Raw genomic sequence first — 23094 nt, forward strand, 5'->3', positions numbered from 1 at the left:
ACTTGTGCTGCAGAAGCGGTGGCCTGCTTCATAGTATGATGTTTAACCCCTTGCGCCACCAGGGAGGCCCTTTGCTTCTAATTCTTCTCTCCTGACTTATTAAGCCTGATTGGTCACCAGAATCAGAGCAGTCTATAACTTAATCAGTCCTCTGTCGGAGGTTCTGACTTTTCTCAGTGCCTGGATTGTACATTATATACCCGAAGTTGGTAAGGAAAATACAAAGTCAGACTTTTGTGCTGGTGACTACATCTTACTTGTTTGTCTTCCTTTACTTTATGTATGCCCTCCCTCCTCAACTTATCTCTGCCCATTCACTCACAAAAGCGTTTTTGTTATCCTTAAATTACACAAGTGAGTTAATGCTTTCCCATAAAAATTACAGGTGAGGAAGTGTGTAGTGTAAAAAGTGGATGCTTTTTACTTACTTTCCCTTCAAATAAATTCCTCTCCCAGTTGATCATATATTGATGTGTATTTTCTCCTGTTTTCACTGTTATTTATATTATATGATGATATGTAGTATTTTACTAATGTAAAATTATATATAACCTCTTACATGTATACATATGCAAGATTGCATTGATTATTAAATGGTATCACATGAAATATATTTTTCTGCAATTTACGTTTTCTTAAATCATATCTCCTAGAGATCTTCCTGTGTGAGCATACATAGACATGAATTTTCACTTGCCTTATAGTAATTCATAATATGGAAACCATAACTTAATTATTCAATCATCTCTTTACTAAAAGAGGCAATTTCTAATTTTTACCTTTATAAATTCTTACTTTTTTTGGTACACACACACACACACACACACACATAAGATCTCTTAACTAAATTTCTTTGTGATAAATTTCTAAAAAAATGCTATTGAGTCAACAGGGATTTTCAAAAATATTGCCAAATTTGATTCAGAGACATTGTACCAAGTGGCATACTCATCAGAGGTATATAAAGATGATTAATTTCCTGTCTTCCCTCACTGCTAAACTTTCCCACTGGTGGCCTCATTTTATAGTCACATTTCTGGGATTTGTTTTTGGTTTGACTTTGTCCTTTTGTTTTGTTTCTCTATATTTCACACATAAGTGTACATTCCAACATTCACCTTTCTACTTATTTCACTTAGCATTGTCCCCTCCAGTTCCACCTATGTTGTTCCAAATGGCCAGAGATCACCTTTTTTTTTTTAAGATTGATTTATTTATTTATACAAGCACAGGGTACAGTCAGAAACACGGGATGGTGAGAGAATTCACCAGAGCCAGAGCAGGGAGCAGAGCAGGCAGAAGGACCGAAGTACACTGCTGAGGGGAGCAGCAGGCGCAGGAGAGGTCTGCGCGCCATGTGGGACCCTCCTCCGGTGGCCTGGGAGTAGCCGGGGATCGAACCGGTGCTTCAGAGGCTGCGGGCAGCTTCGCAACCCAGTGTTCAACCGCTGCTCCACCGGGGAGGCCCTGTTTTCTTATTGTTGAGTGTATGAATTCTTTGTAAATGTTGGGTAATAGTTCTTTGTCAGATATATGATGTGCAAATATATTTTCTCTCATTCAGTTGAAAGTCTTTTTTTTTTTTTTTTAATTGACTTGATACTGGTTTACATCATTGTTTCCATTATAGAAATGTAGGATACCCTGATTAGGCATTGTTTCCACATTGTGCTCCTTTTGTTTTAAATATTTTTTTTTGCTATGCAGAAACTTTTCAGTTTAATTAGTCCTATTTGTTTTTTGCCTTTTTTTTTTCCTCTTTATGTTGAAGTTAAGACCCCAAAGACATTCCTGAAGCTAATGTCATGGAATGTTTTGTTTATTTTCTTCTATGCATTTTATAATTTCTGGTCCTATATCCAAGTCATTAATCCATTTTGAATTTATTTTATAAAATAGTTTGAGATAATGGTCATTCATTCTTTTGCGTGTTCCCCAGCACCTATTGTCGAAGAGATTTTTCTTTTTATAATGTACACTCTTGGCTCTTTTGTGGTAGATTAATGGTTGATATAAATATGGACTTATTTCTCTGCTCTCAATTCTTGTTCTGCATGTCTATTTTTAGGCTAGTTCCATACTGTCTTGTTTATTATAGGTTTATAATATAATTGGAAGTCTAGGAGTGTGATACCTCTGATTTTCTTCTTTTTTGTCTGGAGGCCTATGGCTAGTCAGGGTCTTTTAGGGTTCTATATAAATTTCAGCAATGTTTGGTATTTATTTGAATAATTCCATTGAAACTTCGATTGGAATTTAATTGAATCTGTACATTACTTTGGGTAAGATGCTTATTTTGACAACTATTCCAATTCATGAGCAGGAAATAACTTTCTCTTTGTGTCTTATTTCTTTTCACAATGTCTTATAATTTTCATTGTATAGGTCCTTCACCTCATTGTTATGTTTACTTTTATGTAATTAATTTTTTTGGATGTAATAGTAAAGGGGCTTTTTTTTAAAAGATGTATTTATTTATGCATACAAGAACTGGGGTAAAGGCCAGCGGTGTAGGGGGTGAGAGGATTCATCAGAGACAAAGTAGGAAGCAGGACAGGCAGACTGACTGAAATACACTGCTGAGGGGAGCAGTGGGAAAGTCAGTAGAGGTCTGCTGCACCATGTGGGTATCTCCCTGGCTGGGGATGGAACTTGTACTGCAGTGGCTTTGGATAGCTTCATAAGTTGGGTTTTAACCCCTTGTGCCACCAGGGAGGCCCTACAGGGGCTTTTAAAAATATTTTCCTTCTCTCCAATTTCATGTTTTCATATAGTAAAACAACTGATTATTATAGATTGATTTTATAAATTGCAAACTAACTGTACTGATTTATTGTATCCAGTTTTTTTAGTGGAGTCTTTAAGGTTTTATCTGTTTACTTTGTGTTTTCCATTTTGTATTCTTTTTATATCTTCTCTTGCCTAGTTTCTGTAGCTAGAATTTCCAACACTATGTTGATTAATGGTACTGAAAGTGGATGTTTGTGTCTTGTACCAAATAGCAGAATAAAGGCTTTCAGTTTTTCCCAATTGAGTATGATGTTAATGTGGGTTTATAATATGTTACCTTTTCTTGAGGGTTTTTTAACAATCACAATGAATGTTGAATCTTACTACTTTTTCTTCATGTATTGATATGATCTATAATTTTTTATCTTTCCTTTTGTTGATGTGGTAAATTTAATTGATTCTTTTCTAGAAAATTTTAGGGTCAATATTCATGTTTTATGAAAAACCACAGTAATATTTTATTTGGAATTTCATTGAATTTTACCTATGACCTCTTCACAATACAGAGAGAACACACTATTTATGTCCCTATTTATTTATTTTCTTCCTTTGTTTCAGAAAATTTTTAGTATAATTTGTTTCTCATTTCTTGTTTATGTTTTTTCCATTGTTTTAGGAGGCATCATTATTATATTTTTTTGAACTTAATTGTGGTGTGTTTAATAGGTGTGCTCACGTATGTGTATACTATATATTTAGTTTTTAATTTTAACATTTCTCTTTCTAAAACATCCATTAAGTGCTTAGTAAGTTTGGACAGTCATTTCTTGTCTTCTCATTTAGGTGATTTCAACTGTTAATTTCATACCAATTATTTTATCCAATATAACATTTCCAATATCTGGAGTTCTTGGATATCCAATATGTTTTTAAGGTGATTCAACTTCATGGTGATTAATTTCCTTTATGTTTGGTTATCCTTTATTGTTATCTCATTTTTTTCTGTTACTAATCTATAGGCATTCTGAAGAAACAAAATTGAAGATGCTTTCCTTCAGGGAAGATTTGTACTTATTTCTGGGGGAGGAAAACTACTGTCCTGAGGCTTCTGCATTCACCATTTCCATTGTCCACTGTGCTTTAACCGTCTTGCCTCAGTGCTTCCACCTGTCTGTTGGTCAGAGCCTTTGAATCCTGTTAGTAGTCTCCACACGTAAGCGGACTGTTTGCCGTCTCCCTTTGAAGTTTGTTTCTTTTCCCCTCTTTCTTCTTTTGGATGCATAGATGTTGTCTCCAAGAAGACTCAGTAAGGCAGCAGAATTTGTTATATTCAGTGTTGGGTTTCTTTGATCAGAGATGTACCCTATAAAACCTAATTTGAAATGAGACTTGAGCCAGGGTTCACTTGCTCTTTTACTTATTTTCTTCAAAGCTGTTAGTATAGTATTGAGTAAAAATAAATAAATTAAAATGGTTAAATTTACTTTGTAAAATAAGAAAGGAACTTTGATCATTGAAAGGCAAAGTTAGAAAAAGGTTTTAAAGACTGGAAAATATTCTGTTATGATTTTCAGTTATGTGAGTAGAAACAATGGCAAAGAATAAATCTAATGAAATTAAAAAAAAAAAAAATCCCCAAATGAACTTTTGTTCTAAAGAATGTACCTGTATGGGCCTCCTTGGTGGTGCAAGGGGTTAAGATGAAACCTATGAAACAGTTTGCAGCCACTGGAACACGAGTTTGATTCCCGGCCAGGGAGCTTCCCACATGGTGTAGGAGACCTCTCCTGATTTGCCCCTTGCTCCCCTCAGCAGTGTATTTCAGTCAGTCTGCCTGTTTTGTTCCCCATTCTGTCTCTGGTGAATCTTTTCACCCCCCCACCTCCGCCCCACACACCTTTGGCCTGTACCTCAGTACTTGTATGTATTAATAAATAAATCTTAAAAAAAAAAAAAAGAATGTACCTGTGATAAAATATTGGCATGAGTTAAAATAATTGCCAAATTTAAATTGAGAAATCAATGAGATTTTTGCAGACCTTTGTCAAGGTCAAAGAGAGAATGCATAAACACATATAATGGAAATTTAGTCTTAGAGTTTAATGTCTTCTCTCCTTTTTGTTGAAAAGAATGAGGGAAAAAATGGTAATTGTAACAATTTACAAATGAATAGCACAAGAGAGGATTTTAATTTCTGATTAGCATTTTAAGTTTGACTTCAGCCCTGGGGAAAAATGGTAAAAATACTTGTTAAAGGCAGATCTGTTATAAGACTTTAATAAAAATGTTAGCTGAGTATTCAGTAAAATACTTCTGCTAACATATATCATGTCAAAAAAATTGCCTTTAAGCATTCACTGATTATTTTTGTGGATTAGTGAAGGACTTAAATTCAAAATAAATAGACTTGTTAATACATAAAAGATTTTCAGGTAGCCAATGCCCTCAGTTCCTTTGATCCTATTATCTGCAAGTAGGCTATCCATTTTCCTAGATTACCCCTGGAGAGTTGAACTGCTGCAAGGCTGTCCTCAAAATCCCCTTGTGATTTTTTTTTTCCTCATGACCCTCTCTTTCTCTATTCCTTATTGTCATTGGGTGTTTATCTCTACAGTATGGTAGGAGTTAGTAGTAAATGTTTGATGAAACCAAACAAGTCCCATCCTGCTAGAGTCATCTGAGTTTACTTTTTATATTTTCTTTACCTTTGTGTCATTATAGGAGATTACAGATCTTTTCATTTTCTCCTATCAATACTTTGTATTAAAGTTGGATATTTTGCCAATGTGTAAATATGCTGACTTAACTTTAAAAAAGTGCATTGAAACAGATTTTCTATCCACTCATATGTTTGTTCATATACCCACATATTAATGAAGTTACTCATTTATCAAAGTGATCTTTAAGGGACAAAAAAAAGTATCTATCTATCTGTCTATCTGTTTATCTATCTATCTATCTATCTATCTATCTATCTATTGATCATAGGTTAACTCTGCTTATGTGAATTGTTTCTATCTCTGGCAGGAAGCAGGGGAAAATTTGCAGCACTATTAAACTGATAACATGATGTTCTATATTTCTTTAGTCTAATCTTTACAATATACCATCTTGATTCTGATACCGGAATTGTCAGGCCTAGTCTCCCAGCCGGGATCGGATTTCAGGCTGCAGGGCAGCGCTGAGCCCCAGCCACTAGACCCCCCAGGGTTGGTGTCTCACGAAGCCGCAGCAGGAACTTCGCAGACGCTCAGGCAAGCAAGCGAGAAGAGGCAGGTTCGTTTATAGAAAGAAAAAGTTTATTGAGGAGAAAAAGAACAGAAATAAAGTGGGACTCCCAGGCCAGGGAACCAGGCCTGGGAGGGGCAAGGAAGCCAAAGTGGAATTGTGTCTCAGGGAATATATACCTTTTTCCCTCATTATTCTAAAACTTCACCAGTCTCTCTGTGATTGGTTAGTTCTCGGCTGTCTCTCTTAATTTGCTACTGAGTGGGGATCTTCACATTCCTTATCTAACAGCTTTCTCTTTCCTCATTTGTTGCATCTTTAAATTTATGGCCCAGTCTTCTGGATGGGCATCCCTGCATTGAAGTTAAACAGCTGCCCTTCTAATGTGACCATAAATTAAACCACTCTCCATTTCTCCAATCTCCGCCTCCCTTTACCACCTGAAGGAAACCAGGACCAGCATTAACAATGTTGTCCTTGGTCCTGGCATGTTTGTTTTTCCTAATGGAATGGGTTACTTTCCCTTGGTTGTCCTTATCTCTGAAGCCTCCCTAAATTCTTCAGAGGTCCCCTCCTGCACTATCCCTAAAACTGCCTAATAACCCTAGCTTGCCCTGTCTCAATTCTATTTGAATTAATGTGGTTTTGGAATCTATAGATACAAGATTGAGCAATTTCACAAGACACTAGACAAAACTAATAGAATTCCAAAGCTGTTAGGAACTCCTTTGGTAGAAAAATGACTAAATAGAGAAGTAAAATCACATACTAAAGCTGAAAGGTGAAAACTAGAGTAGTAATAAAAGTAGGGTATGGTGTATGTGGTTTCAATCCACTGATTTCTAGTTAGAGTTAATATGAATAATTAGTGTTTGCTTTTATAATTCTGAATTATTAAATAACCATCTGTTAAAACAAGAAAAAGATTAGCAGAAAAATGTCATCCTCGTTAAGTGAAAAACAAAATTTGATATGTAAGCACGAGCTTTGATAGTTCTTCCTCCTCATATAAAAAATGAGATAAAATAGAGATCTTGCAAATATGCCATTTTGAGGATTTGACTTGGACAAACATCACAAATTCTCAGGTATAATGTGAATAAGAAGTGCAGTTTAGTTAAAGTTTATTGAAAAAAATATAAAAATAATCAATTATTCATTTGTAATTTTAGATTGTAGGTATTTGCCAATTTTCGTCCTACTAAGAATAAAGTAAACAAATCTAAGATTTCTGGAATAAAAATTGATATTAAATATGTTCCTTTTTTATTTTTTAAAAGATTTATTTTTTATTTATACAATAGCTGGGCTATGGGCCAGAGGCACGGAAAGGTGAGAGGATTCACCAGAGACAGAGTGGGGAACAGAACAGGCAAACAGACCAAAAACACTGCTGAGGGGAGCAGTGGGCAAGATAGGAGAGGTCTGTCACACCATGTGGGAATCTCCCTGGCCGGCCAGGAATCGAACCAGCACTGCGGAGGCTGCGGAGCTCCACAGTGCTGCGCTCAATTTGCTGCACCACCAGGGAGGCCCAACATGTTCCATTTTGAACAGTGGTTCTATCTCTGTTCTAGAATCAACTTAAATGTACAAGTATAGGAAAACTGAGAATTCTCAAATAATAAATATTCAAGTGGTAGTCTCAAAGGATTTGACTAATAAAACTGAATAATGAGAGAAAAATATCTGTGATTAAAAGGATAATGATTAAGAAAGACGTGTTATATGGTTTAAAGACAAGTCACATATTATTGATTAAGCTGAAAGATTCTTATTCAAGGAGATAAACATTGACTTTAAAACTCAGTAGAGAAATGAAGATCATCCTTGGGAAACTGAGAAAAATAAAAAAGGTTGAGGAAAATAACAAGAATAAAACCTGAGCCCTATCTTCAAAGATTCTAATTTCATGGGCCTGGAAAAAGGCTTTAAGTATAGGCAATTTCTAAAACACCACAGGTAATTTTGATATCAAGGTTAAAAACCACTGGCAAGAATATGATAGGATTTGAAAAACTTATTGGAGGTCACATACCCCAGGACATTATTTCTAGGACAATGCTAGAACACTGATGATGCATTGATGGCATTGTATCAATACTGCTGCTTTGATTCTCAGCTTAGAGAAAAATCAGAAATTAAAGATGGAATGTTAATCAGTAGGATAATTGAGAGTGTTATGAGTTCTACAGAGAAAGGAATGTTGAACAATAAAAATTAATTTTAAGAACTATTAATCAATATACAGTTTAATAAAAATAATTCTAGTTTTAATTGCTAAATGCAAGAAGTAACCTGTCATAAATTAGAGAGGTTATCTCTCATCTGTTTTTAATTTTTCATTTAATGTATGGGACTAAATGTCAATGAAATATTAAAGAAAATAAAAATTACATGAATGATACAATGGAAAATAATTATAAAATTATGAGTTACATATTGTAGTGGCAGAAAGGCACAGAGCAGGTTCTCTATGGATCCGGGCAGATGGGTAGAGTCCTGGAGGCCTCAGTGTATTTTTCAGGCTTTTAATGATCTTTCTACACCATTTGTAGTGAGGTAACCAGGTACAGGGCATGCGGGGGTGGGGGTTTGGGGGGTGGAGGGGTGACAGGGGACTGGGAGGAGGCAGGGAATCTTATTCTTATTCTCTCTGGGCTCTTTATTTTCTCTTGTGGTCTCCTCCTCTGGTAGCTATGGCTCTGCCATCTATCTCCCACTCTCCACTGCACTCTGCAGCACTCTGTCCTCTGTGACACTGCCCTTATATGCTCAGTCTCTCTGCTCAGGTTTGCCTACTTATGCACACCCACACCACACTCCAGATGTCCACCATCAGGCATGCATGCCCTGAGCCCATGCTCCCAAGTGCCTCCTGCATTCAATGCCACAGATGATAGCCACAGAGGCCAATGGTGCAAAAACCTGAGCAATCTTCATTTGCTCTACATATAAATGAAATTATGATCCTTTAATATTGTTATATTTTTTGTAATCCATACTCAGCTATGCTCCAGTTTATTATTCTGACACAAAGTTAGATTCTGTTTTTTAGAAAGGAGTACATGATTAACAAGACAGGAGTTTGAACAAGGTCATGACTATCATAAATAATATGAGAATGATCAACATGTGTCTGATTTTATAACTTTAATATTCAAAATAAGTTTATCAATTCTATTTATATTTTACACATTAAAATACATTTGCAAATTTTCATTCTTTGTATTGAGGTTAGAATTTTTGTTTTGGGCTATAAACTTTTCCTGCAGAACTTCTAGAACATCCTAAATAAAAATAACAGCATAGTAAAGAAAAAGAATGACTTGTTTAATAAACAATTATTGTCAAAATCATCCCAACTTACTTTATAAATACACATTATTGGTCTGCAGGGATTAGTAATGCTGTTTATCTGGTAGGGATTGACTTGGTTGCTCTGCTTAAGTGTTGGTAGTTGGAGAGGTTATTTCTGCAAGATGGTTGAAAAGCTCTTCTGAAATTTCATTGTGGATTATATGGGGTCTTCAATTAGGTGAATAATCATGCAGAAGCAAGGTGTGTTTTTTTATGGAAATGCTATATTCTTGGACTTTTCCTAGCTAATCTTTTCATCAATGAGCTGGATAAAGACAGTTGCCTCCCCGGTGGCGCGGCGGTTGAGCTCTGGGTTGCGAAGCTGCCCGCAGCCTCTGCAGCGCCAGTTCAATCCCTGGCTGCTCCCCCGCCACCGGAGGAGGGTTCCCCATGGCGCGCAGACCTCTCCTGCCGCCCGCTGCTCCCCTCAGCAGTGTACCTCGGTCCTTCTGCCTGCTCTGCTCCCCGCGCTGGCTCTGGTGAATTCTCTCACCCTCCCGCGTTTCTGACTGTACCCAGTGCTTCTATAAATAAATAAATAAATCTTTAAAAAAAAAAAAAGACAGTTATACTTGAGCCACACCGTCAACAAATAAAAAAAATATATATGTATGGAACATCTACTAATACTATGTACTATATAATATTTGCACAAATCAATGAGGAATTGTAGATATACTTGACTTGGTAGTCAAAATTATATTGTCACACTAAACTGTGAATCAAAAATAGCAACTCTCCCCCACCAAAAAAAAAAAAAAAATCCCAAGAAATCTCTACTCTTGGTCTAAAGAATGTTTTTCAAAGTGGAATGATAAATATCTGATTTGATTATTTGCTCATATAACATGGAGTTTGGCCCATCAGGACCTCAAGGTAAGTGGAATGTGCAATGGAGTGGCTTAGTCAGCTAATGCAAAAATATGCTGTTTTAAGAACTTACAGCATCTTTAATGGTAGTTAAAACTCATCTGAAATATTGACTCAGTTCCGAGCACCTTACTTAAGAGAGTTCCTTGAAGACATAAAATGTTTGTCTTACACATTGATAAGTCAAGAGGTACTTTCTTAAATTTAGAGTGCAGTAATTTATGGGTAAATATATTTTTTACATTAAAATAGTTTTTTAGGGTCTTCCTGGTGGTGCAGTGGTTTGAGCACTGCCCTGTGAAGCTGTCTGCAGCCTCTGCAGCGTGGGTTCAATTCCTGGCCGGCTAGGGAGAAACCCACATGGTGAGACAGACCTCTCCAGCCTCGCCTGCATCTTCCCTCAGCAGTGTCTTTGGTTGTCTGCCTGTTCTGCTCCCCATTCTGTCTCTGGTGAATTATCTCACCCTCCTGTGCCTCTGACCTGTACCCCAGTTCTTGTATAAATAAATAAATCTTTTAAAAAATGCCTTGATTTCTCCAAAAAGAATTGCCTAAAAAATAATTTTTAAGTAGGACTTAAAGCATAAATGTTTAAATTGGGAGGAATGAGGGAGAAAGGATGGAAAGAAGTATAAGTAACTCCTTTTCTTTCAGAGAAGACAGTATTAGACATATGATTAATATATGTTGACATATTTAATAATTTCTGTAGGAATTCCTATCCTATGGATTCTTGCAATCTGTACACATGCATGGGGGTTCTATGTGTCTATATTCTTAAAGAAATTATATGTATGTATGGGTATATAATTTAGGGGGAAAGGATAAACCATCATTTTTTTAACAGATCATTTTTAGCTCAGAGGGAATATGTGATTTAAAATCAGTTAAAAACTGTAGGGTTGCCTGCTTTAAGAAATTCTAAACATTCATTTAAACAGAGACTAATTTTTATAGACAACTTAGATCTAATTCTCACATTGGATAAGATAAACTACTTTACTTAAAAGAAACATTTTCACTCTTAAGCTCTACTATTTGCTCAATGAAAATATATTAAATGTACTAATTAAAAAACATTGATTGAACTCACAACCTGGTTATGCCAAATAGTTGACAAGAATTTTCACTGAATTCCCAAAGCATTGCATGAGGTAGGAACCTCATCAAAAACTCAAAAAGACAAAGAAATTTGCTGGAGGTCACCCACATTAAGGGCCCCAAAGCCTGTTCCTAAAGATTGCATGCTAGCCCCTTTTAGAGAGATTTTTCACTATTTTCATTTTGACACTCCCTCGTTACTTCTGCACCACAATTAACAGCAGCAAAACCTGTACCAGCAGACCTGCTCTCTGTTTCCTTCAGGTTTGTCTTGTTCGATCTGCATGTCATTTTTTGTCTTGGTTGCCTGTGCTTAAATAAGAATCTACTATCTGATTTGTTTGCTATTTACTATTTTATTATTATTATTATTATTTTTTATACAAGCACTGGGTACAGTCAGAAGCGCGGGAGGGTGAGAATTCACCAGAGCCAGAGCGGGGAACAGAACAGGCAGACTGATGAAATACACTGCTGAGGGGAGCAGTTGGCGCGGCAGGAGAGGTCTGCGTGCCATGCAGGACTCTTGCCAGTGGCCGGGGATCCAACCAGCACTGCAGAGGCTGCGGGCAGCTTTGCAACCCAGCGCTCAACAGCTGTGCCACCAGGGGAGGCCCCACTATGTACTACTTTTAATAACATCTTTAATTTCACAGAAAATACATACTCACATACATACATACATATATGTGCCTATAAAGTGTATAAACATTATACCATATATCATGAGCAGAGAGAGGAAGAGAGAGAGATAGCATTGGTTTTCTCTTGCTCTTTGACGAAGAGCTACAAACTTAGTGGATTGAAAGAACACAAATTTATTTTGTGTTCTGTAGGTTAAAAGTCCAACATCGATCTCACTGGAGTAAAATCAAGGTGGTGCTGGAACTCTGTTCTGGAGGCTTAGGGGGAGAATGTTTCCTTTCCTTTTCCAGTTTCTTTGGTTTATGTCTCCTTCCTCCAATTTCAAAGCCCAGGAAGAGCCCTTACATTCTGTCACTCTAATCTTCCTGTGATTATACTGGAAACATCCAAATCATCCAGGAAATATCTTTATCTCAAGACCACAAACTTGTCACAGGTAGATAACATGTAAGATATTTTGCCATGTAAGATAACATATTTACAGAATCCAGGGATTAGAGTATTGACACCTTTGGGAATTACTCTGCCTTTCTTGAGCACCTACTAACTGCAGGCACTCTTTTGGGACAGAGATAAAATGCTATTCCTTCCCTAGAGAAGCTCACAATTGAGTAGATATTTAAGTGGATAAGGGAAATATAAAATCATATATGCTATGATGGAGTGCAAATAATTATAGCACAATAGAGGAAACAACTGTGTTCCTGGGGTTGAGATGAGCTAGAAAAGAATTCTGGCTAAAAATTTAGAATTATTCATCACATATTTATAAGACTTTATCATTTTTCATGCAGGTTTTGAGACTCTGGGATATTCAGCACCAGCTATCTATTCAGAGGATAGCTTGTTCCTTCCCCAAAAGTCAGGACTTCAGATGCCTCTTCCACTTTGATGAAGCCCATGGACGACTTTTCATCTCACTTAATAACCAGCTAGCATTGCTGGCAATGAAATGTGAAACCAGCAAGAGGGTGAAAAGCCACAAGAAAGCAGTCACTTGTGTTCTTTATAATTCAATCTTGAAGCAGGTAATGATGCTTCTGTCACTGTCGTCACATATCCTCATAGCCAGAGACTCATTCCCTTAATTCAAGCAAATGTAATACTAAAGGCACATATAGAAAAAGAAAGGTAGGGAAGAGATATTTTCAATAGCCCTTGTTTTTCTACAATAACACGTGTGTCTGAATAATGTATAGGTTCAAAGAGGGATCTCATTTTAAGCTAGTGACCACAGCAGCACTAATAGAGCTATAAGGAATTGCAATATTTTAGTGAAAACAAGCACAACATGTAATGTATTTGAATTTATCTTAGTTATCCACTAGTTTGGATATGATGCCAAATGCAAGTGAACCTGGTTGTAAAATTCCCTTTTATGAACACCATCCTCCTGTATCTCTGTGGAAAGTTCTGAAATATGCATGAAATGTAATTAGCAGAGATACATTTTGCCAGCAGATTTTACACCAGTGGCTCACAGTGACAGCCGGGAATGTATTCATAATAAAATGATTCAGTTAAATGTGATGCCACTTGGTATGCAGTGCAAGTGTTGTTTGTCTCTCCACCACTTTAATGATGCTCTGCAGCCTTTGCTTATGAGAGCGCTACCTGCATGTCAATGAAGAAGTACAGCTCCTCTGGAGCAGAGATGCTGTACAGACCACAGGCCTCCTTGGAGGACAGGGAGGGTCAGCCTGTGGGTACCAGGGAGGCAGTGGGTACCAGTGGAGGTTAGTGTGTAGCAATCATCACCTCAGGCCTGATAGTAACAGCACAGCAGGAACCTAGCAGAGACAGTCAGTATCCAGATTGTGGTCAATTAAACAATAACTCCAAACCATTTTCTCTTTCCTTCTGCAGAAGATTCTGCATTTGCCCACAAATAAATAGTTCAAATTTTGTGCAAGAATTGGAAAGCCCTTTGCTAGCAATGAGTAATGTTTCAAGTCAGTACTTCAAACACTGTTTTCTTGTTATTCTAGGAGCTAAATATCCTTTACAGAACAATCCATTTTTTTGTCAACTAATTTTTTAAAATTTTATATATATATTTCTTACATCATTTTTCATTTTTGCACATTGTATGCATTTTCACCTTGGTCATATTCCCCATACAATTGCATCCCCCTTATTTTGACCCCAATCCCTCTTCTCCTTCTCTTCCCCCCACCCCTTAGTGTGTCTCTGGTTTATAGTTGTTTGTTGATTTTGATTTTTTCTTTCTTATAGTTATTATTTTTCCTTGTCCCTTATTTAGGTTTTCTAAACTCCTGCTATGAGTGAGACCATCCGGTATTTTTCTTTTTCTTTCTGGCTTTACAGAACAATCCATTTATAATTCCATCTGCAGGAAACATTTCCTTGTAAATGTTTTACTGAACTTTAGAAAGGCAACCAGTTAATTTGGCTCCCCGGTGGCCACTGAATGGTTTTTTTTTTTTTTTCAGAAGAACATTTTGCTAATTGAGAACTGCTAAGTTAAAAAGGTAGATTTGTATATGGAGATGCAAAACTCCGATGTTTCCTGACCATAAAATGAACAATATTTCACAAGGAATTCAATAAATGGGACACAAAGAGGATCTGGAATCTCTCATTTGGGCCATGGAAATAAAGCTAAGAACACAAATATATGCAAGTTATAGGCAACGATAGAATATGCACATATGATAAATGTTGTAGGAAGACTCTACAATGGAGTTGGGTATTCACTCCTCTGTTTATTTTCGCTGTTAATAATTTAAATGACTAAAAACATCAATATGTACATAAGTCATATAGAACTGCATATCACATACACAAGTGTTTCTAATTATTAGCAGCTAAGTTATGGAGAAACACCTTAACATTATATTGCATTTATTATTATAAAAATACGTTGTAGTCAAGTGAAACAATATCACCATAGTCTAATCAGTCAATGATAATTTTGCATTTCACATTAATTAGGGAAAGCAAATAAAACACTTTTGAACATGTTTCAAGGTCCAGGAATGAGGAATCAAAGCTTAATGAACTGCAGCTTCTTTACCCCAATAGCTCAGGGAGACTCAGGTGTTTAGGGGCAGGTTCAAGTCACCTTCCTGGTGTCCATTGCTTGTCAGGTCTTCATTACACCATTGTGGGATGAAAGAAGGGGAGAAGGGCACCTCACCAATTTACAGAGAAGTGATGGAATACAGAAGATGAATGATATTAAAGCTAAGCGCTGTCCATGAAAGTGACCGGTTCTGCCTGGGCTGGGTAGGTGACATTTCCACGGAGCCCTTGAAAGCTAGGTTCAGAATCTGTAAGAGAAAAAAGTGCTTCTAGACAGCAGATGGATGAGCACCAGCACACAGTCTTAAACACAGTGCTTTACAAAAGAGAGGTTTATTCTGGTGTGGCTAGTTTGGGAGTAGCAAATGTTGTGGGAGGTGAAGCAGTAACAGGAGCTGAGTCAGACTGTAAAGGTCATTCACTGAGAGTTCCACAGTCTGGTCTTGAAAAAGAAAAATACCAGATGATCTCATTCATAGCAGGAATTTAGAAACCCTAAATAAGGGACCAGGAAAAAGGCTAAGTATAATAAAGAAAAGATCAAAAGCAACAAGCAACTATAAACCAGAGACACACTTCAGTGGGGGTGGGCGGGGACAGGAAGGATTAGGTTCAAAATAAGGGGGAGTGCAATTGTATAGAGAATATAACCAAAATGAAAATGCATACATTGTGCAAAAATGAAAAATGATATAAGAATTATATAAAATAAAATATTAAAAAAATAATATAAAAAAAGTAAAGGGCAGAACTAACCCTAGAACAGTAGTGTTTACAGTATGATCACAGACCTGAGGGATTCATATCCTTACAGGGGGAATCTGTGAGGACAAAACTATTTTCATCATAATATTCACTTGTTATTTGCCTTTATTTTTACACCTCTCTGTCTCACAAGTGTAGAGCGGAGTTTTCTAGAAGCTACATCATGGTCTCTAGAATACTTCTTTTGTCTGATGGCTAAAGGAATGTGTGCATTTGTAGTAGTTTCAACAATTTTCAATTTAAAATGCTAACATGGTGCATACATATGTATATATGTATATATATGAGATACATATATGTATAAGAGATACATATATATGTATATTTATATTTCCCTTTGTTTGAATTTATTGAAAGATTTCTCTTCTGTTGTTGTCATTTCAATATGTTGCTGAAAATTTATTATTTCATTCTAACTGGATTCTGTGACTTTTCTTTATCTTCCTGTCTTTTGGTATACTCTTGCATTATGATCTAAGTAAGTGATATTAAGCTACACAGAGCCTTTTAGGGACCATATGGTTTATTTCAACGGACAAAGCTTGCCCTCACAGTTAAGTGCAAAACAAGTTGGGATGAAATGAGGGAGTCCCTGGAATGAAAATTTTTGAAAGAACAAAAGAAATGCAGTCTCTCGAAGGCAGTTCTAGTGAACTTTATTGCCTAGAGTCTTAAATGAAAGTTCTCTGAAAACCCCATGAATGTTATAAAGCTTTAAAAATGTATTTCTAGATATCAGATGAACTGGAATAGATAAAATTTGTTACCACTACAGCTCTCTTTATTATGTGGGATTATGTGTTTTTGTAAAATGGGTAGTGTTTCAATTTGTTTTGCACCTAGGACACATTGTAACCAAGCTGTCTTTAGGAATCATCAAATTTTGACAGGCAATTATGTTTACTATTTTTGCTATTTTAATAATTTCATTTGGTGAAATATTACATGCTTAATGTTAGAAATTAAATCAATGCATGAAAGCTAAGTTAGTTTAGTTCAAATAAGCAACTAAATATTGCTGAAGTATCAACATGTTCTAAAATCTCCCTGTGCATAGACTGTTTTACATAAATATAATTCTGTAAACTGTTTTTTTTTTATTCAATGATATATTGGAGTATATTTACTTACACCAAAATACCTACTTTATTATTCTTGAAAGGCAGTACATTATCCCATGTGTGCATTATAATTTACTGATCCATTTGCCTTGATGAGAATTTTGTTTAATGACTTTTTGGAGCATAAATATATTTACATGCATGATTTTATTTATCTGGGGTAAATACTCAGTTATGAGTTTCTAGGTTAGAAGACATACAAATTAGATAATATGATGGAAAAATTATCTCCCAGAATTCTACATTTCATCTAATCATTAAGAGTTAACATATAATTACCGAGATAACTATATAAAGGGACATGTCAGAAAATATCTGCCTGGTGTCCTCCACCAGGACTCCTGAAATCCTTGATGGGGTTCTGGGATTCCAACACGGCATATTAGCTTTGCTGATTTGAAGACCGGACCTTTACTTTATCCACAGTAGTACTGCTTATTGAGGACCAATTCTCTATCCTAGGAAACATAACACAAAATCATTCATTAAAATTGGGTCTGGGTGATCATCTCCTGTCCACTTTTCTGCACACCAAAATTGAGATATTTGAGAAAATAACCCATCCAATTGGTAGTTCCCTGTGTAATTATTGAAACTGGGCAAGTGAAGTGGACAAACTTGAGAAAAACTTATCTCCCTTTACAAGACATCTTGCTTCTTTACTGTTTGGATTTAGGGCAAAATCAGTCAATTTCTGTTTTGAACAGGATTGGAAGAACACTAATGAAAACGTTCATTTTGCCGACCTATTGCTACTGGCATTTAGGTGAATTTCCTTCTCTTAACAAGTTTTTTTTTCTTCTGGCCCACTCACAGCTGTACTTGGGGACATGTCAATCTTGAGTCTATTAGCACTTGCTGGTGATGTGGAGTGCACCCTAACCTTATAAGGTTATACCAAACATAGACATGAATATGCCTGTGCACGTGTACATACACACACTTATTTAAATAAGCAATACATTCACATGTTCTAAACCTCCAAAGTACAGATATCCTTTATTTTAAAAAAGTTTGAGTTACATCACTTCGTTTTTACGAAGGACCTACTTTAATAACTGTTTTAAATAACAAAGAATTTCATTTGCTTTCATGACAAGAGAAAAAAGTGAAAACATCATCCCACATTTGTGCCATAACTATAGGTGCAGTGGCACCCTGAGCGGCTACAGTGACACCACCAAGCTCCTTCCCTGGGAACTAGATCAGATGGAGAGTGTAGTTATCATTTTATTCTTACTTTCACAATATCTAAGTGTGATATTACGTTTATGTGTTATTTGGTATGCTGTGGTAGGTTACTTTTTGTCTTCAGCAATATTCAACATGTTTTCCATATAAATTAATGACAATTACTTATTCACTTTAGGTCATTTTAGCTTACGAAGGATTATATAGAAAATCACTACTTTCAGATAGTGAGGAAAACCTGTACAGTGAAAATTCCCTCTTAACCCTATTTCTACTCACTCAGTTTGATCTATCACCACACCCTGTAGACTGCTGTATCCTATTACGTAAAAAGTATCCTGATCCTTACTTTATAGCTGCATTGCTATTCCATTCCACGGGTGTACCAAGCTTCTTACGGGCATTAAATTTACTCTAATATTTTTCTTTTCTGCTTTATTTTTTATCATTTATTTATTTGAATTGAGATCCAAATGAAGTACAAAATTTGCACCTGGTTTTAGTTTCTAATTCTCTCTTTATGAAATAAAAATTACCAAAGATATACCTTGGTTTACAAAACTATGCAAATTATACCTCAATATGTATATATACCACACCAAATCCACCACCATAGTTTTCTTGCCATTCACTATTATCAAATTGATTCCTTCTACTCTTTCTTCCCACTCTTCTTCTTTGGAAACCAGCATTTTTTCTCATTGTCTAAGAGTTATTTTTGTTACATATTGTTCCTGTATTTTTCTATTACAATTAATATTTTGATTTCCATCTTTGAGCACACACATTTTAACACTAGTAAAGAAAATATCTGTGGGCTAGTCCTTGAAATGAAATTATGTGTTAGAGAGTATTTATATCTTGACCTTGATAGATATTATCAAATTTCTCCATAAAAAATTGCATTAAATCCATCAACAAGCTAAGTGGTGACACTTCTGTCAGTTTCATTGTGTCAACTATTTTTTAAGAACTTTATTTTTCAGAGAGCACTTCTAGGGTCATAGCAAAATTGAGAATAAAGTGCAGAACTGTCCCATATATCCCCTGTCTACTCCCCACCCTCAGCCTGCAGAGTTTTCATTATTATCCACACTTCCCACCAGAGTGATGCATTTGTTACAACTGATGAAGTTACAACACATCATTTACATTAGAGTTCACCCTTGCTGCTGTACATTATGAATTTGGACAGATGTATAATGACATAAGTATCATTGTATAGAGCAATTTCATTGCCCTAAAAATCCTCTATGCTCCACTTATTCATCCCATCCTTCTCCCCTGTTCCCTGGCAACCACTGAAATTTTTACTTTTTTTAAAAAAAATATTTTTTATTTATTTTATACAAGAACTGGGGTACAAGCCAGAGGCGCAGGAGGATGAGAGGATTCACCAGAGACAGAGCAGGGAACAGAACAGGCAGGTTGACAGAAATACACTGCTGAGGGGAGCAGCAGCGGGCGCGACAGGAGAGGTCTGCTGGGCCATGTGGGTTGCTCCCTGGCTGGCTAGGGATCGAACTCATGCTGCAGAGGCTGTGTATTGTTTCACAGTGTGGTGTTTAACCCCTTGCACCACCAGGGAGGCCCCTTATTTATTTTTTTTGTGGATTTTTTCCACTTTGATTTAGATAGGAGTGCTCTTTTTTTCAAATTTCTTGTGGGGAGACTGGTGTTTGTAAGCTCCTTCAGCTTTTCTTTGCCTTTGAAGACCTTTATTTCTCCTTTGTATCTTAAAGGGATTCTTGCAGGATATGGTATTCTTGCCTGGAAGTTTTTATCTTTTAGCATTTGAATGCATCATTCCATTCTCTTTTTGCCTGCAGAGTTTCTATAAGTTAGTGTAAGCCCAATAGTAGTATCTTAACAAGTTACTTGCTTTCCCCTGCAAAATTGCCTTTAATATGCTTTGTGTTGAACTCTTTTTTTTTTTTTTGAAGATTTATTTTATTTATACAAGAATTGGGGTACAGGCCAGATGCACAGGAGGGTGAGAGGACTCACCAGAGACAGAGCAGGGAACAGAACGGGCAGACTAACTGAAACACATTGCTGAGGGGAGCAGCGAGACAGGAGAGGTCTGCAGTGCCATGTGGGTTGCTCCAAGGCTGGCACTGCCGAGGCTGCAGACAGCTTCACAGTGCTGTGCCCAACTGTCTGCGCCATCAGGGAGGCCCTGTGTATTACTCTTGGTAGTTCACCACTATATCTTGGTGTAATTACTTTGCATTTAGGTAATCAGGTGTTCTTTCAGTTCATGCATTGGTATATTTTGTTACCTCCCCAGATGTGGATATCTTTCCTCCATTATTTTCTCTAATAGGATCTCTGCTCCCTTTATGGGATAACAATTATTCTTATGCTGGCTTTCTTTCTTTTTTTTTTTTAAGATTTATTTTATTTATACAAGAGGTGGGGTACAGGTTAGAGGCATTGGTGAGAGAATTCACCAGAGACAGCAGGGAGCAGAACAGGCAGAAGGACCAAAAGCACTGTGAGGGGAATAGTGGGCAAGACAGGAGAGGTCTGCCATGCCATGTGGGTATCTCCCTGGCTGGCCAGGAATCGAACCTATGCTGTAGAGGTTACAGATAGCTTCACAGTGTCGCGTTCAACCTGCTGCACCACCGGGGAGGCCCCTATGTTGGCTTTCTTAATGGTGTCAGATATTTCTCAAATTACCTCAATTATTTTTGCATCTCTTTCTCTCTCTTTAAATACCTTGGCCCTTAATGCATTACTATCTTCAAAGACACTGATTCAATCCTCCATTTGATATATTCTACTTCCAAAGATTTCTCTAGAATACTTGATCTCACTGGCTTTTTATCACCTGGATTTCTGTTATTTTTAATTTAAATCTTCAATTTCTGCCTATTGTTCATTGATTTCTTTCTTTTCTTTTTTTTTTTTAAAGATTTATTTATTTATTTATATAAGCACTGGGTACAGTCAGAAGCATGGGAGGGTGAGAGAATTCACCAGAGCCAGAGCGGGGAGCAGAACAGGCAGAAGGACCCAAGTACACTGCTGCGGGGAGCAGCGGGCGGCAGGAGAGGTCTGTGTGCCTTGTGGGACCCTCGCCCTGTGGCTGGGGATCAAACCGGCACTGCAGAGGCTGCAGGCAGCTTCGCAACCCAGCACTCAACCGCTGTGCCACCGGGGAGGCCTGTTCATTGATTTATTTCTGAACTCATTTTTTAAATGTTCTAACTTTTGATTAGCTTTTTTGAGTTTTCTTGTATTTTTTTGACTTATCTTTCTGAGTTCTCACATTACTTTGACATGCTTCTGAGTTTTCTTCTGTGTATTTGAGGGTTTTATTATTATTATTATTATTATTATTATTATAGCAAGTCTGAACTTTCTGCTAGGGCTATAATCTTCTCCTTTTTTGGTTGGATTCTTGGATTTATAACCTTGTTTGTTTGTACTCTTTTGAGGTTTCATTTTTCCATATGGTATATACTTTCCTTGTGATTTTTTTTTTTATTACTTGAGATCTCCTTATTTTCTTTTTTTAAAGATTTATTTATTTATGCATACAAGAACTGGGGTACAGGCCAGAGTTGTGGGTGGTGATAGGATTCACCAGAGACAGAGTGGTGAACAAAACAGGCAGATCAACTGAAATACACTGTTGAGGGGAGAAGAGGCAAGACAGGAGAGGTCTGTTGCATCATGTGGATAGTTCCCTGGAGGGCCAGGGATCAAACTCATACTGCAATGGCTGTGAATATCTTCACAGTGCTGTGCTTAACCCCTTGCACTACCAGGGAGGCCCCTCCTCATTTTATTATTATTTTTTTTCTTACATTGTTGTTTATTTTTTTACAATATTGGATTTCTCCCTTTTCTAATTGATTTTAATATGTTTAGCAGAAAGTAAGAGGGTTAAATTATTTTTATTTTCACAGAGATTAAGGTCATTTAATTTAATTATTGCTTTACGTATTTTGGCCTTTGTGGGCTTATATGTGTGCTCAGAATGGGGAGGAGCATGGAGGGAGCAAGATAATGGTGTTGATGACTTGGGGTCGGGCTGGATTATGTTTGTGGCACCCCTGATACCTCTCCTCTCTGGGTTTAGAATGAAAGACTCAATGGTCCCTGGGTTCTCACTGTCTTAATTTTTTTTCTTCATCATTTTCTTTCTTCTTCCACATGGGTTCTATGAATTATGTACCCAAAGGTTACTAATTTGACCTTCCCTTTAATCTAGTTTTTTTTATGGCTTTCCACAGTATTTTCAAAATTTCCTTTACTGGCCTTTTTGCATTCTGCCACTTCCTTATTTTCTTGTTTATGTCTTCAATTTCTATTTATTGGTTGTTTTTCTCATGACATTCAGTATTCCCTGCACTTACTTCCTTCTTTAAATTTCTTTGTCTTAGAAATTTTGAGCACTTATAGGAAGATAAGATCTTTCATAACTTTTTGGTTATATTCTGGAGAACTGTTCATTCCTTTTCCTGTCATATTTCCTTGCATTTGTTGTGGGCTATTTTCCTGATCATTTTTCATTTTTAGATACTCTCCATGGGAATTCTACAGACTTCAGCAGTAGCAACTTGGGAGTTTCAGGGGAAGCCAAGAAAGCAAGATGGTTGGAGGCAGGTACTTACTGCCTACACTGGCCACAAACTACCAGGATGTCTTTTATTTATAGACTTTTGTCATTGTGGCTACTTGCAGTTTTGGGTCATAATCCCAGAGGTCACACAGGGTGGCAGGAGTGAGTGACTTTCTAGACTTTCCGAAATCCATCTAGAAGACACCTGCAGATAAGGCTATGAGAAATACACCCAGAGGCACTGTACCACTTAGGGGAGAAGGAAAGTACAGGAGCAGTGAAGCAGCACCAGAATTGATGCTAGGTTTAGATTTGTGCCTCTGCCAACTCCCCAAGGTGGGCAGAAAATACCCACCTGGCAGACTGTGTTCATGGTGGTTTCTCAGTTTCTTCTTACACATTCTGAGAACAGCCTGGAGATCATGCAGGGAGGACAGGGGGTAGCTTCCCTGACTTCATAAG

General features: G+C 36.8%; 1 protein-coding gene across 1 annotated transcript in view; it reads left to right on the top strand.

Moving 5' to 3' along the window:
- WDR49 (WD repeat domain 49) overlaps window positions 1-23094 on the top strand; it is a 180291-nt gene that overhangs the window by 67561 nt on the left and 89636 nt on the right. Inside the window, exon 8 of the mRNA XM_054701116.1 lies at window positions 12729-12962. Coding sequence (XP_054557091.1) covers window positions 12729-12962 — 234 coding nt within the window. The remainder of the gene's footprint in view (window positions 1-12728; window positions 12963-23094) is intronic.

This window comes from Talpa occidentalis, unplaced genomic scaffold, assembly GCF_014898055.3.
Source record: "Talpa occidentalis isolate TD23 unplaced genomic scaffold, MPIMG_talOcc4v2.1 talOcc4.4, whole genome shotgun sequence".
Taxonomy (NCBI): Eukaryota; Metazoa; Chordata; class Mammalia; order Eulipotyphla; family Talpidae; genus Talpa; species Talpa occidentalis.